Below are 15,149 nucleotides of genomic sequence, written 5' to 3' on the forward strand. Positions count from 1 at the left end.
TGCCTCCCAGACACACACACGAGTAACCAAAATAATCCTGGTTTTTGGTCACAAATTCATCCTTTAGCTGGTTGAGAGGCAAAATTAGGCAAAAAAATGAAGGAGAAATGGTGAAAATATGAAAGAGACTTGAAAATATGATAGCAGCTCTCAGCCACATACAGAGAAGACTGAATGGGAGATGAGAGTCCTTTGGTTTTTACGCTTCAGAGGCAGAGGAGAGGGGGGGGAAGAGAGAGAGAGATGGAGATAGAGAGAGATTCCCGGTGCTGTGAGGCGTTGCCCTCGCACTGCCTCTCCTCTCTGTGTCTCATTGGATTACCTACTCCCTCTCCACCCCCCCCCCCCCCCTCTCCCCCCTTCCCTCCTCCTTCTCCTCCCCTCCCAGCCATCCTCCCCTCCCAGCTGTGACAAGAGCGATGGGCCGCCAGCCCTGGAGGCTGCTGGTCCTGCCCCTCCTCCCCCTCCCCTCTTCCTCCTCCTCTCACACCCCCTACCCCCCCCTCGGCTCTCTCCTCTCTCAGCTGCCGGATTGGCTGAGGCGAGGATGCGTAAGCCCGCTTGGAGAGAGGGAAGAGGGAAGAGAGGCGAGGAGGAGGAGCAACAGATTTTAATTCATCTGATGGCTCCCATCTTTCTCGCATATGATTTGAGGTGGCATGCCAGGCCTGGGTGGAGCTCCGGATGCAACACAGTCACACACACACACACACACATACACACACACACACACACACACACATGTACGTACACGAACTGAAAGCTTATAATGGATGTTCATTAATAAAAAAGGATACAGGTGGGATGAAAAAAAGCAATACATTACTATGAGCCTCAACTGCCAGTGAACAGAATGAATGTGAACCTTTACATTACAATATAGAAAAGCATTTTCTGCAGGTTTTCAATTCATAAAATATTCCTAAAAGACACCATACAATTTGAAAATGCTGGAAAAAAATAAAATAAAATAGTGCAACAGTGGAATAAGGGTCAATTCCTATCGACAAAACACAAAGAAAGCCACCAAATTTGTCCATGCAATAAAAACATTTGCCCTTTTAATATTCATGTGCTCCATTTATCCAGATACATGTAGATTATAGTGATACATACAGTAAAGTGGTGTGTGGCTACTAATCTTCTGGGTAGGTTCCAATCACATTGGTCTGCCAGTAACCAATAAATCCCTCCCATATTTACTGTACACACTCCAATATCCCGGGAAAATATCCCACCCGTGGTCTCTTTCTAGTACAGCTCACTCCCCTCACATCATCCACATCATATCTGTCCTGCTGTGTTTTGCCAGCAGGCAATTTCATTGATCGGACTGGTTTTACAGTTGTTGCATGACATGGTTTGCTCTGTAATTGGTGTGGACGACAGTCGGCATTGCAATTTGACAGCAATTTAGAGCTGGCTTTCTGCCTACATACAATGCTGTTTGGCCACAAGTCTCACCTAGTGGAATAAATCTAATTTCATCCTTGTGCTCTTTATATCCATGTGATATTAGTTCACATATTTACTAGACCCTGGAGAAAGATATTTACTTCAAATTAGATTGCATTAAGTTGCATCATGTAGCATGCGTGCAGAGATGAGGCATCGTTACAGTTCCAGAGGAAGTGAAGCACAAATTTAAAGCAGTACTCCAGTGATTTTGTGCTCCACAAAGTTGGGAGGCTTGCAAGAGACACATTTTGAGATATCTTGACTTTAAAAAGTCCAGTGTGTAGAATTTAGTGGCATCTAATGGAAAGGATTTGGCAGAAATAAAATATAATATTCATAAGTATGTTTTAATTAGTCTACAATCACCTGAAGATGAGAAATGTGTTTTCATCACCTTAGAATGAGCCCTTTATATCTACAGAGGGAGCGGGTCCCCTTCCATGGAGCCCGCCATGTTGCACCGCCATGTTTCTACAGTAGCCCAGAATGGACAAACCAAACACTGGCTCTAGAGAAGGCCTTTCACGTTTTTCGCAACTTTTGCGGCCACCGTAGGTTCTCCTACAGGCTTGGAAGGGGAGGGGGAGGGAAGGTGTATTCATTTGGTTTCAATCTGCAACCTCACCACTAGATATCACTAAATCCTACACATTGGTCCTTTAAGTTTGGGTCAAGTGCCAAAAAGGCTAGATCTTACATTTCCCATACTTCCCCCCAGCTTAGTAAATGCCAGTCATGCCAGTTAGTAAGGCAAACTTTTCTGTTAAAAAAAACCTCTGTTTTTACAGGCTGAGTGGTACTTCCTATGATGAGTAAACTGAACTTCACTGGTGGAGTCAAGTGGCTTCAAAATCTGTTTCAGCTTGTTTTGTCAGTTCAGCAGCCACTTTAAATGTTAAACAGTTTTTATGCCCAACAGCTCCATGCAGCCAGATTAATGCATACAAGGTAAGTTCAGGCAATGAATGTTAGAGTATTTTACATTAATCCACATTGTTTAACACAAGCTGCTATAAGCCAATGATGCACTTGAAAATAAAAAGCCGGGATCAGATTACAAAATGTTTTACCTTATAGATGGTAACTGTGTCAAATTAGGTCATACATTATTGCCATTATTTGGCCCAGAGACACGGCAGACTATACATTAGACCAATCATGGCGTTCTATACAACTTCCATGACATACTGTAGGTGAACGAGGGAGAACGAGCAAGAGCCAGGGGCCAACTTCACTATTCCACCTGACAGTACCAACACATATTTACATATGAATGAAAGTGAAACTGGGATCATCCATCATCGCTTGGTGCGTCGTCTCTATCCTTCTGACATAGCAGAAAGAGGGTGAGCGTGGTGGTTTGCGGCATACATTTAGAATAGTGAACAGAGGGTGATATTGCACCAACAGGTGCGTTCTGTGCTCCTCTGGGTCAACGTCGCAAAGCACGTTACAAAACTAAGTAAGAAGGCAAAAAATGCTCACATTCTAACATCATGATGCTGCACCTTGTGTCGACCCCAGTGTGGGTCAGTCCATTATTGGGCTGATATTACGTAGTCTGATCCCGGATTAAGGCATTTAGTCTGCTATTCAGACATTAAATTTTATTTTCCTAAAACAAGCCAAAAAATCTGCAGTTAGATGATATAATCTCTTTCTGACAAATCAAGTTATGTCAGAAATCTAAAATCTGTGGCGTTTTTTTATGACATAAGAGCATCCATGTAACTAAGCAATTCTTTATGGCTCAACGTAAGATGCAAGATGAAAATTAGCTCTCATTGACTTAACTTCATTCATCTTTCTCTTTCTTCCACCATATTCTAGTACCAAAATGGACACCACTGTAGTCTTCACTCTAGTTTGTGTGTTTGTGTGCGGTACTGTGAGAGTATACAGCCTCAGTCTCGATGTAAGCAGAGAAGAGAAACTGAGTAAAAGAAAAAAACAAAAGAGGAAAAAACACAGCAGACTGACAGATCAGGGGTCAAAGATGGGGAAAAAAGTAGGAATGATTTTATAACATACAGATGAAAGAGGAGGCTGGGATATTTGGAGTAAAAGAAAAAAAGAAGGAGGGGTTGAGGGAAGGGGATAGAGGAGTGGACAGATGGATAGACAGGTAGTCTGTCCATCTGAGTTAAATGACTGGGAGGGATGAAGATAAGCTGCATGAGAGAGAGAGAGAGAGAGAGTTAGAGGTAGGGCAAGAACATGGGGGAGGGAGAGAGAAAAAGATGGAGAGAGAATAGAGAAAGGGTGAAAGGACATCCAGCCTCCACTTACAGTATACACCCATCCCCCAATCTATCTCTACTCTCAGGTTTGAAACAGGCAGCAGATTTTATTCTAATCCTCAAAGCTACACACCTCTGTTTCCACTGTATGAGCATGTGCAAATGTGTGTGTGTGTGTGCATGCATGCATGTGTGTGTGTGTGTGTGTGTGTGTGTTAAGGGGAGGAAGGGAGGGAGAGAGAGAAAGTGTAGCCAACTGCTACTGTAACAACCTGGCTATTAGCATACAGCAGGAGGGATGGCCTTCTGTCCCACGCACAGCATGACTACGTGTGCCTGTATGTGTGTGTGTGTGTGTGTGTGTGTGTGTGTGTGTGTGTGTGTGTGTGTGTGTGTGTGTGTGTGTGACATGGGGCAGGAAGGACAGGACAGGGTCAATATAACAAAGATCGAGAGAAAAATGATGCTGCTGATGAGAGACTGGCAGGGAAGGTGGCATCAGATTTGGGAAGTGTGTTGATACACTACAGGCAGCACTGTTGGTTAGCTGGAAGGTGCTGGGTAATGCATAATGTTCATAGTTCACTTTTTATTCTTTTTGAAAAATAACTACTTTTTTTAATCAGCTGGTACATTTCCATTAAAATAATACAACAGAACATCTTCATATTGTCATGTTTTATTGTGGGTTTTTTTGCCTCATCTGTCTATAAATGGTCCAGACAGTAAGTATTTGGACAGTTTTTGGTTCTTCAAGCTCTGTGCTTCACCATGTGTTAAAAGGGCCATAACTCCCACACAGTTCTCTCTATATTGATGTAAACCAACTCAAATTAAAACTGAGACTTAGCACTTGTATGTAGAAGTGTAGTATGTTTAAGTGTGGACTGTATCTAGACACCTTTTTATGTACAGTTGCTAGCCTGCTTACTTACTAAAGTAGCAGTACTTCCCCATTGAGTAGGCACACTGTTGTAGTGCTTCCCCCACCAGTGTTATTCCATATTTTGTTACGGCCAAGGAACATTAAGAAAAATATGTTAAAAATGTCCGGTTGTTTTGGCTGCATTGTGACATTTGTTCTCTGTGAAAGAGCATAGAACTCTATATCACAGTTAAACACAAGTAATGGATATTACATTAAAGTTTCTCCTGAGGGAGACAATAAAAGTGAACTTTTTTTGCCACTGCAACCTGGCCTCTCTACTCTTGAGGTGTAAAAAGATTGTGATCAATTCTCTGAGGTTGTGCCAGCCCATGCTGACTTGTCTTAATGGTAGTTTTTGCACATATCAGAAGTCTTCTTTAACTGCTGGACAGTTGCAAAGAGTTTTATCTCTTATTTATTCTGATTTTTCTGCTTCACGATGGCCGGCTTTACTTGCATTGACACTTATTTAGTCCTCAAATTGAGAGATGACAATTATTTCGAAGTTACCATGAAATGAAACACACCTTAACAAGAAACACCTGAGCAGCCAATTGTTCAACTGTTTTTATTTTTAAATTGGGGGATTTAGGAATGACTCTATTATTCCTACACAGTTCATGCAATATACGGTAGATGTGAAAACCATCAAATTAAATCTGAATGTGAGCACTTTGACCTCATTGTCATTGTTTCATTTATAATCCAATGTTCTGGAGTCCAAACAATAAAAAATGTGTCACTGTCCAAATACATACAGATTATATTCACATACGTCACACGTCGTTCTGTATAATCCAATCTGACTTCCCACTCCCTTCATCCCCTCAACACCCACAATCCACCTGTATGTAGTCACGCTACACAAAGGTAAAGTGAGGTGGAGAAAGAACAGGGATTAAATGAGTGTGAGAGGTGTGACAGAGAGGAGGTTAAAGATCTCTGACGTTTCCTGTCTTCTCAGTTAACTCACACTAGCTCATCCTCTCAGGCCTCAGGACTGAATTTCAGCTGCAAACAAATGCACACACACACACACACACACACACACACACATGTCTGATTCACATGAGCTGATCATTTTAATTACGCCACACACCAATGGGAGCTGGCAGAGGAGACACAGAGGGGGAAGGGAGACAGAGCGGGGAAAAGGAGGAGGGAGTGATTTCCCTCTCATTCACAAAGATTGGATTACTTCTCTCTCTCTCTCTCTTTCACTTAAACACACTCAGGCAACTCAGGCAACGCAGGCACACACACACACACACACACACACACATGCGTCTGTGTGGATAAGCCTCAACACTCTGCCTTGTGACGCCCCAGTGTGCATAATTATGACTCATAAACCACACTGTCATTACCCAGAATGCACTGTGTGTGTTAATATACAGATTCACAACAGAGACAAGACACGTGACCTCACACCTGACACTGGATGTATCACAGTGTGCTACATCCTTCTCCATTTCAGGTTACATGTATGTTGAAATGCATTATGACAGATGTGCATGTTGTTGCTCAAAAATGCGATGCGGCTGCACAAGCAACATGGTACAAGCTGTAAGATACAGCTTCTGCAATATATAAATGTATACAAGTCACTGGAAGTCCATTAATTAGTGCAAGCAGAGAAACTAAACAACAAGCTACCACAGCTGAACTTTCAGCGGTCATACACTGTCACAGATGTCTGTGTGTTCTTGTTTCTGCTCCATCAACAGCATTTTTTTTTTTTTAAACGAATTTTGGCTTAAAGTGTAGTTGGCAAGAGCAAAATGAATCAAAAAGCATCCTGGTTATTTGTAACTGTTAGCAGAAAGGCTACATGTTGCCATCTCATTGTGGTCTAAAACCAAATGGAATAGTTGGACATTTTGGGAAATACGCTTATTCGCTTTCTTGTCGAGAGTTAGATGATAATGTCACTCATTCTCATATCTGTTTGGTTAGCACAAAAGTTGGAAAAATGGAAAACAACTAAGCTGGTTTGGTTACAAAATCTGCGTACAAGTATCTCAAAAACTCACTAATTAACATTTTATATCTTGGTTAATCTTAATTTCTGTGCTTTGATTGTTGTACGGATTAAACAAAGAAGATATAACGTGTTAATTCGTGAGCTTTAGAGATGTTGGTAGGCAAATTTTCTTACCTTTGGACAGAGCCAGGTTAGCTGTTTCCCCTATTTCCGGTCTTTATGCTAAGCTAAGCTAACAGGCTGCTGGTTGTAGCTACATTTTTGGAGCACAAATATGAGTGGTATCTATCTTCTCATCTAACTCTCAACAAGAAAGCGAATGTCTATTTCCCAAAATGTCGTACTATTCCTTTAACATGTGATTAATTGTAACTTAGTGCTTGCCGTTTAGCTTTGTTAGCTGTGACATTATGCATTTTATCTTATTAGCGCAACTGTTATCAGTTTAGCATAACATTGAAGACAGTGAAAGCCACATTTCAAACCGACATGTTTAACTGGGTAAGAAGCCATGGAACATTTAAGAAATTATACAATGTGTGAAAAAGCAGTGCCGTGTTTACCATGCTGAGGGAACATGAGATGGTCGCATCCTCGGTAACCTGACGGGAAATTCCAACACTTTCAGGAACAAAACCTCAACTTTTAAGGTTGTAACTTTATAACGAGGTTGTAATCAAGATCACACACCTGTGCAATCTTCAAAGCACACAGCTGTACAGTGAGAACAATGCACTGAGAGAGAAATCTGACCTCCACTGCAAGACATGACTCTGTGGTACGGCAATACTTTACAGCCAACACCATAAACCATGACGTTTTCATGATTTATTTTAGGTCTGGCACCAGATGCACTGAATATTGGTTTACAGTGCTGGTGTATTTAGGAAATGCACATGCTGAAGTTGTCCCCCCCATATCAGCAACCTCTTTGAAGCTGATTTTCCTGTTGAACACACCTACAGTAGCTACATTCATGCACCTGAATTAGACAGCCTGCTGGTATGAATGAGCATCCAGGTTAAACTGAGTTCACCTCTATGTGTTTGCCCTTGTCCTGCATAAACCAGCACGCTGTTTCATATGGGTCACACACATACCACAAACCGTTCCTGTCAATACACATCAGGCAACTCTGATGTTGCCAGATCGATAGAGCCCACACTTTGCTTTCAGAGCATAATAATGAAACACTCCAATCCACGCAAATGTGGGAGGCGGCGATGGCGGGAGGCCACCACGGGAGGGCTGAGGCCGCAGGCTGAACCACACATCAATCCTGCTGTCAAACTGTATGAGAGGGGTGGGTCAGTCACAAGCAAATGAAGACAGGGATCGTTTAGTCACAGTATACCACTTAACATGTTACTAACAGCTACGCAAAGCTTCACCTCAGTACAAGTTAGTCAGAGAAGCATTTGCCTGAGCAGTTAGTCATCAACGCAGACTGACAGTTAGTGTCAATCTGTTATAAATATTTTCTACCATATGTGAAATGTCAGTTCTGCATTGGGCTTATGAGAGAGATGGCAATACAAAATAAATGAGGCAACTACTTGGAATACAAATTCAAACTGGATTATTATAATACCAAAAGTCTTATCACAGAAACGGACAAAAAGATAAGAAATCAGCCATTTGTTCAGTGTTCTCACATTAGCAATGTAATTATAGATCTGTCTGCAAAGAGTAAATAAAATGCCTCGTGGTCTGTATAGTTACCACTCGATTGTTTTTTTCAATTGATTATTTAATTATTTAGTCTATAAAGTGTCAGGAATTCACATCACAATCACAAAAACTAACGGCTCAAAACCCAGAAATATTTGATAGTGATTGACATGAAAAACAAGCAAAGCTGAAAATTTTTTGCTAGTTTCAGCGTTTTTTGTGGCTTTTTTGCTTGATAAGTAACTTCTCGATGAATCAATAATAAAACTTGTTGGCTATTCATTTTCTTTCGATTGACAAGTCAGTTAATCAACCATTCGTTTCAGCATTATGGAGCACTCGAGATGATGTCATGGCAGTGTCTACTGTATGTACCACAAAAAGCTACATCATATCTTTATCTTTCTAAAGAGAAACTTGCCAAAATATATGGGTTGAGTCCCCTATGTGCGAGGTGTAAAATCCAGACTGTGTCTCTTATTCCCTCCTTCTGGTCCTGCTCTTCACTTAACTAAGTACTGGACAGGTATTTTTAAATCTCTCTCAGAGGTCTTTGGACAACCTTTGAACCACTCCTCTCTTGCACTGCAATATTTGGTGTAGTGGGTGAGGATGTGAACCTCCCCAAACATAAGCAAAATGTGAAAAATGCGTGATAGTCAGTGGTTGGTAGATGGTTGGGCAGTTTAAGGCCTTCACTATGTTCCAAGGACGGTGTTGTCATGCTGTTTTTGTTTTCCTGTTTGGTTTAAAAGCTACACCATATATTTTTGGTGAAGTGTCAAACCAGTAGATTAACGCAGAAAAGAGGCTGCTGCCTTTGCAAAACACAGTCTATTAATCAATAAGAGGGAGAGAGGAAGGGATTGCAAAGAAGGACACTGAAGAGAGAAATGCTCAACCTCCAGAAGAGGAATCAGACAGACAGACAGGCTCCATCAAGCCAGGGATCAGTGCTTCACCCCAAATTCCCGGACTAGAATCGCTGACACAAGCTTTACTGTCCCAATATTTTCCCCCAGAGACGTGAGGCACCTTCCACCTCTCCACAGCTGGAGATAATTGAAACTAATGCATCTAATCTTGACGAATGAGAAACAGATACAGCTTTTCACTCCTTCAATAATTGGTGAAAGGAAAAACACAAATAGGAGTAGCAGTTACCAGGATTTATAAAGCATGAGCCTTGGTTGTTTTTTTATTATTTAACTCAAATATGGAACAAAATATGGAATATAAATTGTGCATACTTCTTTTGAGTGGCTGTGAATTTTTGGTTTGAACAACAGAGTAGACCACTCTGTATTTATATATACTCAACCCTTTTCCATGACCTGCAACATTTAAAAACACTTAAAAACAACTTAGTCTTAGTGTTTTGACTTGATGCTGCAGTATCTGACCTCAGTTGTACGGTGTGTTTGAGGTGGAGCTCGAGCATATCAGCAACTTTTCTTTTTTTTTTTTAAATCCAACTAACATGCACACTACAGCAGGGCAGCAAAGATAAACACATTGTCACACTCACAACTCACTGTATGAACAGAGAGGCAGATATATTCAAAAGACCACACACACAGACCAGCAGAGACTCACTCACATGCACCCAGCTGAGCTGAACCAAACTCTACCAAGTGCTGGCTTGTTGTGGTGAGTCATAGTCTATGTTGCCACCTACAGAGCGCCTCCGTGAAGCACAGAATCCCTCATACTATATCATAGCTGTGTATTTAAGTGGCTGTCACACAAACTATAACAGTATCAGCAGACAGCTTGTCAAAAACCCAGCACCTCTGTAGTTACACTCCTTCGACTGGCAACGGTTTGTAGATCCACACGTGAAATAAGTACATTCTGCAGCCAGCATGTTTTAGTTTTGATAAGGATGAGATTCATCACAATGCAGGAATAAAGCTTTGTCAAAACTGCATACTACATACTAAGCATGCTCAAAAAGTCAGTGTGCTTACTACAAAATACTTGATTTTTTGAGTGTGCTGTTGATGAACACTGTTGTTGAGAGTTATAATAATATAAAAAATATGGATGGTGGTGTAACAGCTAAAGGAACAATTCAGAAAACAAAAATAATCGAAAATTTAGACATTACAGAATAGTGAAATACATTTATTGTTTTTATCTGGAAAAAAAACAATATGACAATTAGTATATAGTAGTAGTAGTAATATGAAATAGCATAAATGTTTTGTTCCAAGATGGAATAAAACATGTGATCTGCCAAATCTAAGATGGTAATTAGCGGTGTCACTTGGTCATGTCACTGTGCATTTATCTAATCTGCCATCTTCCATACAATAGACTACTGTATTAACTTACATGAGTATATAAAGCCTTGCTCAAGGGCTCATGTCAAGCCATATAAGAAAAGCAGTGAGAGATTGAGGGGGAAAACAGACACTGACCTACTGCAGGGCACTCTGGTGGCAAATCCCACTCTGACCTTGGGACACACACACACACACTCACTCACACAGATTTCAACGCCAACGGCAATTAGTCAGCTCAGGGTTCCTCCTGTTTATGGTGAACCTGTGCCAAATGCTGGTGCTGGCGCCACCCACCCTGCGCAGCAGCAGCCTTACACCTGATTGGCTGCACCGGCTAGTCCTGGCAGTAACATTTTACCTGATTGGCCGACACAGTCAGCCAGTAAACCCAGTGCTTGCATCCCCGCAAACAGCTGTGACTTGGATGCTCTAATGAATACTCGTAGCTGATTGGCTCTCAGCTGGGAAGGTGTGTATGCGTGTGCGCGCTTCATCTGTGATCACATACAAAGGTGTGCTCAAATGATGCAAACGTGTCAGCTGTCTGTCGCAATTAAGTATCATAATGTATATCACAATTTCACAGTTGTAGTCTGGTTTCCATGACAACACATCCTTTTCTCTGCAGACAACCTCCACGTGACACATCACAGAGCTGGAGTCAGAGATGTTAGCTTTCATATATCAAAGCCCTCTGGCTCTGTATGTGGAAATCTTGCTCAGCTGTGATTACTGTCTCTTTTAAAGGTTCATTTTCTGTCGGCAAACAGGTGACCTGCCGGTCAATAAAAGCGCGTGTTCATCTGGTACACCTTTTGTGTTGCGGTGACATGCACATCACAGGCCTCTGAGTCAAACTGCGCCAATAAAACGAACAGCATGCCTGTTAAAAGGATGTTTTGTCTTTATCTTGCTTTATCCTTTAATATCTCATAACAACACGCAGTAGAATCACCGCAGTCTGCGTTTTATTGTGCAGCAAAAGAGCAACGCATGCTTCTGCTTACCTCATCTTCCTCTCCTGTCCGTTTGAATGAGATGAATGATGTTTTCTATCTGCTCAGTGTTTTGTCCCTTCAGTTCAGTTCTTATAAAATGATCCAGATCCAACAGCAGCAGCAGCTCTGGATGTTTTAATAAAAACAGCGGTGCTGCCGGCGAAGCCTGCAGCCGGCTGGATGTGCAGATGTTGAAGGGGGGGGTGGGAAAGGCGACAGGGTGTGGATAAATGCTACACGGATGTCCACAGTTTTCAGGTCTGTCTTTTAAAATAAGTGATTGCTCTCCGGTGTCTGTCAGGCGGCTGGTGGTTCGGTCGGAGCCATTTCAGCAGGCAGCACGCCGCTGTCCGAAGGACGAGAAGCCGGGCGGAGTGGCTGACAGCAGCTCCTGAGGTGCCATCTTTTCCTCCCTTCAACCACTGGGAGGCTGGATGGAGAGAGAGAGTGAGAGGGAGGAGAGGAAGGAGAGGGAGGGAGAGCAGGCTGCTGAAATATTTGTGTTGCTGGTTTTGCTGCACGGTGGCGCCCTCGGTCTGGTGATGTAGCTACTGTGCAGGCAGGTATACAAAACAAACGCACTCCACCCTCTTTGAGAAAAAAAAGTTATGTCTTCTTTTGTTTCTGATTAAAAAATAGTACATGTGATTAATTATAAATCTGAATCTGAGCAGAATAATAAACAGGAAAGTGATGTGACTATTTATTAGAAATATTTATACAAGGATTGGCACAAATATTTTAAGCCTTTAAGAGCATATAAAGGTTATGGTGCGTGTGTGTGTGTGTGTGTGTGTGTGTGTGTGTGTGTGTGTGTGTGTGTGTGTGTGTGTGTGTGTGTGTGGCTATATGCCCTTTATTTCCTTCAATCTGTAATAAATTGACTAGTGAACTAGTTAAAATCAGTGCTGCGTTTCCATAATATTCCATACTGTGGGAATTAGCTTTTAATCAAAAATACTTCCCCAAGGGGAAACTGGGTCATATTACAGTTGCTCACATTCTAGAAAATAAATGTATATAAGCATAGAGAAATTATAAGAAAAATAAGAAATATGTAAAAAAAAAAAAATATGTGCATCATACTACAATATATAACAACAGTTTAAAAATAATGCTGAGAAATGGGATCTAAAAGTGTGTTAAAATGCTAGAATAGTATAAATAAGAAATATTAGTTGAAATATACAGTATAAATGCAGTATTAGTGCAGTATGAATGTATATAATAATAATTAAATTAATTAAGGGTTATTAGAGCTATCGTGGCTATTTTATCTTCTATGTCATTATATCTTGTACTTTGTGTTTTTCTCTGTGATATCCTCTTCTTAACTCTGTTTGATGGCTTACACTACATGCTGTTGTACAGAATGACAACCTGTGTGAATAGAGTCACAGTGTGATACCATATAAAAAACGACAGCAGCACACACACCTGTCCGCAGGCAGGACAGACTAGAAAACATCTGTCTTTTTCTGCGTCAGCCAGCTGTTGTTTCCTCACGTGGAGGACAGACGGGCTCAGTTCAGTCTCCACTGAGGACAGATAAGCGGGTCTGTAAGTTCCTTCCTCTGTGTGCAAAGTCCATCTGAAATTTCATGTAAGTTTAGGATTTATTACAGTTACAGTTACTACATTACAGTTGACTGTTTCAAATGACGCAGTTACAGATTTGGAAAACAACTAAAGATTGAAGCCATGTTGCAAATTATGTAATTTAATATGTTGACATTGTGTGACACAATTACTTATTAATCTACTGTATTCTATTTTTATTGTGTGTAGCCAATCTATCTATCTGTAATAAAAAAAGAAAAAAAAGAAGTGAATTTATCCTTTAAAATGATCAGGATCACCAAGACCAACATGTGGATTTTATTTTTTCGAATTTTTTCCACACTATTTCCATTTTAAAATTAGGGGAGAACCAGGACAAAAGTAACACTTTTCAGATAAACGTCATTTTAAAAGATAACGTTACAGACAGAAACTTATTTTCATTGTGATCAACAACTTATATGTATGTTCTATCAATACCAGGGGCTATTTACTATAAATGTTGAAAGACTTTGTTATAATTTGACATTGTTACTTTCGACCCCGTCTGTCGGGACAAAAGTGAAACGATTATATTATTCTTGTTGTTATTAAAAATGTCTGACAATGTCCTTGTTATTATGTAATCGCAAACATATTATGTACTTTATCTTAAAAAAAAAAAAAAAATCATTTTTAGAACACAGGGCCTAACAATCAATGATGCACATTTAGATTTTTTTCAGCCCATCAACACATTGCATTTCCTTAAATTCCTGCTTCAAATCATATCGAGTGATTTACAGTTAAATGTAATTTATTTTAAGATGAGGTGTGCCTTTGGTGCACATCTGACACTGATGCTTCTGCAAGAGACATCAAAAAACACCCTCTCCTAGACTTCAGGGTCAACTAGAGCTCTTTCTGCTGTTCCCAACAGGACTCTTGGCATATTCTGTTGGTGCAATATGACAAACACATAATTTAATGAACGCTGTAACACACACAGTGTGACCACATTAGCAGTAGGGTGAAAGAAACACTCGTTGTTACTGTACAGGGACAAAATAAACGCCTGTTACAATCGTCTCGACAGTAACTCCTGACACTTAAACCTCACTTGCGTCTATACAGAAAAACTCTGACATGGCAAACTTCAGCACATGTTAAAGTACTAAATAATCTGTCAAATGATCGTGACTATGATACATGAAACAATAAACACAACTTAATTTGAATTTACTTACCATGATCGAAAATAGCTTTCAGGTAAAACTCTGTGAAAGTATGATGTATCCACACGATTTTTGGAGAAAATCACTGTGTTACTTTCACCCCGGTTCTCCCCTATATCCCTTTCATGTCTGCCCAGCCTGTTAACTTTCTTTCAGGATTCAGGTTTTAACATTATTTGCAAGAGGTAGCCAGAGGTATTTGTATGAAGCTGTTGGTTATGTACTTTGTTCAGCAAAATACACCTCATCCAACCTTAAAGGGCTTCACTTGCACCTGATATTCTTTGCATTACATCACACATGGACTGCAGTCAGTTCCACATTAAAACCATAATGTGTTTTCTTGTACATTAGCTTGCTTTACACATTTATTTGGTTAAAAGCAGGAAAAATAGAGAAGCCCTGCCAACAATATTATATATTAATATTATAGAATATATTTAAAATGTATTTTTTTATTTGAACATCTTATTGCAGCATTGTATAGCAATGCAAGTGTTTGCTATACCTCAAAGGTAGTTTTGCCTTCTCACCAGCAGAGGTCCTCCCAATTTGCAAAGAGCACATGAATTTGGATCCACCCTTAGGTCACACCTGCTCCTGGCTGTCTGGGTGGTCATGAAAAAGTTCAGTCCCTGTTTCAGTGGAACTTTTTGGTTTGGTTTATCTAGATCGAAAGGGTTGGTGCATCCTTACAGTAACACACATATGATATTACCTTTCTGTGATGACTACTGTTTGGCTCTGTGGCTTTTATCTCCACAGGAGGGCGCTGAAGCTGTGTGCTCGCTGCCACATGGACCTCTGC

The 15,149-nt window shown here is 40.7% G+C and overlaps 1 protein-coding gene across 4 annotated transcripts in view; it reads right to left on the reverse strand.

The window, feature by feature from the left end:
- The window catches only part of evlb (Enah/Vasp-like b), a 49,294-nt gene extending 37,252 nt beyond the window's left edge, over nt 1-12,042 (reverse strand). For 2 of the 4 annotated variants that reach the window (XM_044376791.1, XM_044376790.1), the window contains exon 1: nt 10,705-10,820. Coding sequence is in view for 1 of the 4 variants with exons in the window: in XM_044376792.1 (XP_044232727.1) it covers nt 11,577-11,581 (5 nt within the window). In the remaining 3 variants the exon portion in view is untranslated. Of the gene's footprint in view, nt 1-10,704; nt 10,821-11,576 lie in introns of those variants that run through there. The other 2 variants (XM_044376792.1, XM_044376793.1) reach the window with 2 other exon arrangements.
- Between the last annotated feature and the right edge of the window lie 3,107 nt (nt 12,043-15,149).

Source organism: Thunnus albacares, chromosome 16 (genome assembly GCF_914725855.1).
Source record: "Thunnus albacares chromosome 16, fThuAlb1.1, whole genome shotgun sequence".
Classification (NCBI taxonomy): Eukaryota; Metazoa; Chordata; class Actinopteri; order Scombriformes; family Scombridae; genus Thunnus; species Thunnus albacares.